At 31.7% G+C, this 4,814-nt stretch overlaps 1 protein-coding gene across 1 annotated transcript; it reads left to right on the plus strand.

Annotated features, from left to right (window-relative positions):
• The first annotated feature begins 3,583 nt into the window (after positions 1–3,583).
• LOC114399229 (arabinogalactan protein 14-like) lies at positions 3,584–4,237 on the plus strand. The gene has a single exon (XM_028361367.1). The coding sequence runs from the start codon at positions 3,687–3,689 to the stop codon at positions 3,864–3,866; it is 180 nt and encodes a 59-aa protein (XP_028217168.1). The 5' UTR covers positions 3,584–3,686; the 3' UTR covers positions 3,867–4,237.
• Positions 4,238–4,814: the final 577 nt, after the last annotated feature.

Genomic DNA, 4,814 nt, shown 5'->3' on the forward strand with positions numbered 1-4,814 from the left:
AATTCAAAAGTTAAGAGGTTTTGGTTGGGATGCTATTTTAGACAAAGTCATATCTTTTTGCAATAAGTCATGATATTCAAATTCCTGATATGAGTGTTTCTTTCTCTATATAAAGATCCTGGCTCTGTCGTTGACTACTTCATAATGATGTTTGTTGTAAACAGTTGTTTAAACATAATGAAGTTGAGCTATCTATCCAGCCATATCTTTAAGTCAGCACACCTACTTTTCTTTTAATAATCTTTTTTTTTACTTTGTAATTATTTAAATGATGTATCAATAAACATGATTAGATATTAATATAAGGATTAGCCCAAATAATCATATTTAAACTCAAAAAACAGAAAAAGGCATTTGCCAACGCCCAACTTACTAAAAAAACGCAGTTTAAAAATTTGGAACCGAGATATTTGACAATTCTCTTATAAAACATATTCTCATACAAGAAACTAGCTAGATGTTTTAGAAATGTACTAGTGGTAGCTCTATGATTTAACAACGAGATCCGAAGACATGTTGGCAAAAAACAAAGTTGGAAAGTTGCTAAGTTCGGAAGCAAGTTAGGGGACCATTCTTTTGAACTTTCCTTTCCCTGCCTCGCGGTCCACTCATGGAAAATATGTGACGGTACATATTGTTCTCTTTTGTTATTTGTTTGTTGCTATTATTGTCCCATTGAACTTGGTCACTTGAAATTTAAAGCCAAACAAATTTGTACCCATTTTGAAATAGAGCATAAGAGAATAATAACTTGCCACAATTTCAGTGGAAGTGGGGGTGGGGTCCCATTATACCATGTTAGGTGATCAACTCACGAAACAAAATCTCTTCATTCTCATTTTCTGAAATAAAGACTTATACCGTTATGAACGCTCCTTTATGAAAAATATAAAAGTTGGGTTAGGAAAAGAGAAAGCGCTATTAAGGTTTGAATTTGGTGTTGAGTAGCAGAGAGTTTTGCACCCCCTTTAAAAAAACATTAAGAAACTTAGTGATGAAAAATTTAGATAATTTGTATGAAATTCCTAATGTAAACCTCTTTGTCACTGTTGTAAAACAAAAGCAAAAAATACTTTTGCGAAAGAAATACGAAAAGGGATAACATATATAATTTTATGGAAATCATTATGTACTCTCCCTTCTCTTGTCTAATACATATGAGCCAGGTACAGCCTACAAGTGTGAAGTTTGCGACTATTCTTTGTTGATCATACCCACAAAAAGAAAATTCTTTGTTGATGATGATAAAGCATGAGTTAGCCAAATCTTCCTAGCTGGCTATAATTAAATGGCAGGGGAGCGAGTATAAACAGAGTGACTTTTCAAAGTTTGAAAGGGAAAGAAAGATAAGTAATTAAGAATAGCATTTGAAGCACCTAATAACACAAGTTGGTTTTTTGAAACTCTTTGCATTTCTTTTTTCTAACTTTTGCTTCAAGCTCCCCCCCTTTTCTCCTCCTCTCTTGGGTTTCACATTTTTTTGGCTTTGTTGTTTTGCTACCTCAGTTCAATCTTAGTTGAGTCAGACCTATTATATCTAAGATTTGTGCATCACACGGATAAATTCTTGAGGTTAGCATGCACATCTCAAGCTTAGTGTTGGCTTGTAACTTTTGGTTTGTTTTGGTTCAAGATTTCATTGTTGTTGGTCATATTACAACAACAATAACAACATGGATGCAGTGAAGTTAGGGTCAAAATCTCTATTCAAGACATCCAGATGTAGTGAAGGTATCTACTCTGTCCCCTATCCATAATTATCATTTGACTCGAGGATCTTCAAGGTGAATACGATCATCACCACCTTTGAATTGGGGGGAGCATTCCAACCTACATGTTCATTATTGTAACAATTAGGTTTGCCCTTGGCAGTGTATTCTCAATGCATTAATCTTCCATTCGGTTGGCACATTAGGTTGTCATATGAATCAAGACATCAATTCCCAAAATATATTCTTGAATTTAAATGTGAGTCAAATGGTTTATACAGTTAGGCCTAATAATGGTTGGTTCAGTCCTATAGGATATCAGGTAAACTAATTAAAAGATGGAAAAGAATAACATATAGCTTTAAATTTCATAATGTAGAAAGATTCTAGTAATTAATAATAAGAATCATCAGTATAAGCACATATACACGATATTTGATAGAGTAACTCAACTACTTTTCACAAAAGAAGAAAACTTCAACTATACAGAGTTCATTCCAAAATGTGAAAGTTCTATAGTAAAACTAAAAGCCACGCAAAACTGAAAATGCTTCCTAAACGGTTGCCTCTAAACAAAATGAGCAACATCTTGATTTTATGAGGTTCACGCAGAGAATTGTGATGGGTATTCATTCGCACATGGATATCTGAGTATTGTTGCTCGTGAATTCAAGGGTGAGGGAGTTATGAATGTGAGGTCCTTATGCAGCTCCCAATTAGAGGTGTAAAATGCAATGACCATTAATGATACATATAAAAAATATCTTTCAATATCAATTCCCGATTTGATTTATAATTCTCTTTATTAAAATTTAATAATTATGTAATTTCATATATTAAATTATTCTAGAACATTCTTCACATTTAATAGGAAAAATCTTCCACCAAAAGAAAATCTTAATTCTCCTAATTACTAAATGATAAATTATTAAATAACTTCTATATGACGATATAAAAAATATTTAATAAACAACTTACATGTTATCATACATCTAGAAATAGAAAAAAAAAAGAGGAAAAAAAATACATATAATAAAATTTGATATGACATGAAAAAAAAGATAAAGAGAAATAATAAATATTAGTAAGATGTTTAGAATGAAGAATGATTTATGTATTATTCCTCATTCATATATATATATATATATATATATATATATTACATTTTATTATAAGTATTATAATGATTTTTTAGAAAAGAGTTAATGAGATTTACAAAGGTATAAGAAGAATATTTATGATAACGACGAACCATGTGAGATAAGAGAATAAGTTAATTACTTTGTTGATATCATAGTAATCAATGTCTAAATCACATATATACACACAACAATCGGAAGAAACGATGACTATCTATCCATCCAGGTAACAGAAGTCTCAACCAGCTCAACAATACTCATAGTGTGTTTGGATAATCCGCAAAAATCAATAATTATTTTGTTGTTTTGTCTTCATCAGAAAAAATTAGTTAATAATTTTTCACCATGATTCTAATCCAAAGAAGTCTTCACACTCCCATGATTTTGTTAAAATTAATTTTCAAATCACTGAAATCAATTAAATTAAATGACTACAAATATTTAAGTAACACCTCCAAATTGTTATGAATGGTTGCCAACCACAAGGCACATATCACCCCAACTATACAAAAAAAGTAACAATTTTTTGTATTTGAAAAAAATAAAAAGGCAACTTTTAAAAGATATAAAAAAGGTTAACCCCACAAACAGTTGGCGACAGCTGTAAGGCACCAAGAAATCCAATGAAAACACTCTGTCCAACAAACCGGGCAGCCGCACCAGCCCAGCAAGAAAGTCCGGGCAGCCTGCCCGTCTTTTTTTCTCTGCCCGCATCTATATAAGATTACCTAATGCCTCAACATGTTTTCCAACAACTGCAACTATTACTCATTGTCTAAAAAACCTTCTCTCACCAAAACTTACAACAACAAAAAAAAAAGAAGAAAATTTTAGAACAATGGAGGCATCAAAGATGAAGTTTTTCTTGGTTTTGGTGGTTTCCGTGTTGGCGATGGCAGCAACTGGGGTTTCAGCTGCTGATGCACCTGCCCCAGGTCCTTCATCCGATGCCACCACCCTCTTTGTGCCCACTGCTTTTGCTTCTCTCTTTGTTCTTGCATTTGGCCTTCTCTTCTAATTTTCCAACAACCCTTTGGTTATTTGTTACATATATAATGTGCAGAGGTGGTGGTTGTGTTTTGTGTTTCGTTCTTCACTTTTTTTCCAACTCAACTTGAGAAGTGGTTGGTTGGTCACTACTCTCTTGTGAGTAGAAGGGTTTTTTTTTTTTTTTTGAGGATGCATTGAATTGGAGATTTGGAGTGAGGAAGGATGACAGTAGATAACACAATATAGGATCATTTTGTTGGGTTTTTCTTCTTCTTCGTTTTCTATATTATTATCATCATCATTCTTATTCTTATGTAACAAATTCATTATTAATTATTCCTCATTGTACTTTTTTTATGGGTTGTGACAATGTAATCTTATTGTGATTTGTTTGGTTCCCCTCGTTTGACTTGCTTTTATGGTTAAGCTTCTTTTTTATTAGTAGTACTTTTTTTGTGAGTAATAGTCAAGGGTGCACAGTTTAGCGTTGTTCTTTCAATATTATGTCGTGTTGATTATTGGACTGACATTAATTATTACGGTCAAAATTATTAATCCAATAAAGTTAATTCTTTACTTTTTTAATAAAGATAATTCTTTACTATAAATAGTTAAACTGTACCAAAATAACATTTTTTATGTACGAAAAGAAATGGTTATTTTTCAAAAACAACTATGCTTTGAAGCTTGGTTATTATTGTCACCCAGTGACTCAGTTTTCATTATTTTTCTTGAAATAATAATAGAAGAAGAGAATGTGCACCTCTGTGAGTTTCTTTGTGAGAGCGCTATGATCTGATTATTATGTTTTTGAAGTTAATCTATCTCTTGTGTACATTTTAATATAGAATTTATGGTTAGAATTAATTTAAACTTATATTTGAATTAAATCAAAGATTTCGAATCATTTTGAGTTTTAAGAACCTTTTACTTTTGAAATGTGTCGCCAAGTTTATTACAGGAAGGAAAAAACTAA

Source organism: Glycine soja, chromosome 19 (genome assembly GCF_004193775.1).
Source record: "Glycine soja cultivar W05 chromosome 19, ASM419377v2, whole genome shotgun sequence".
Classification (NCBI taxonomy): domain Eukaryota; kingdom Viridiplantae; phylum Streptophyta; class Magnoliopsida; order Fabales; family Fabaceae; genus Glycine; species Glycine soja.

What these genes read in the sequence shown, in the direction of transcription:
- LOC114399229 (XM_028361367.1), top strand. Translation starts at nt 3,687, where the DNA reads ATGGAGGCATCAAAGATGAAGTTTTTCTTGGTTTTGGTGGTTTCCGTG.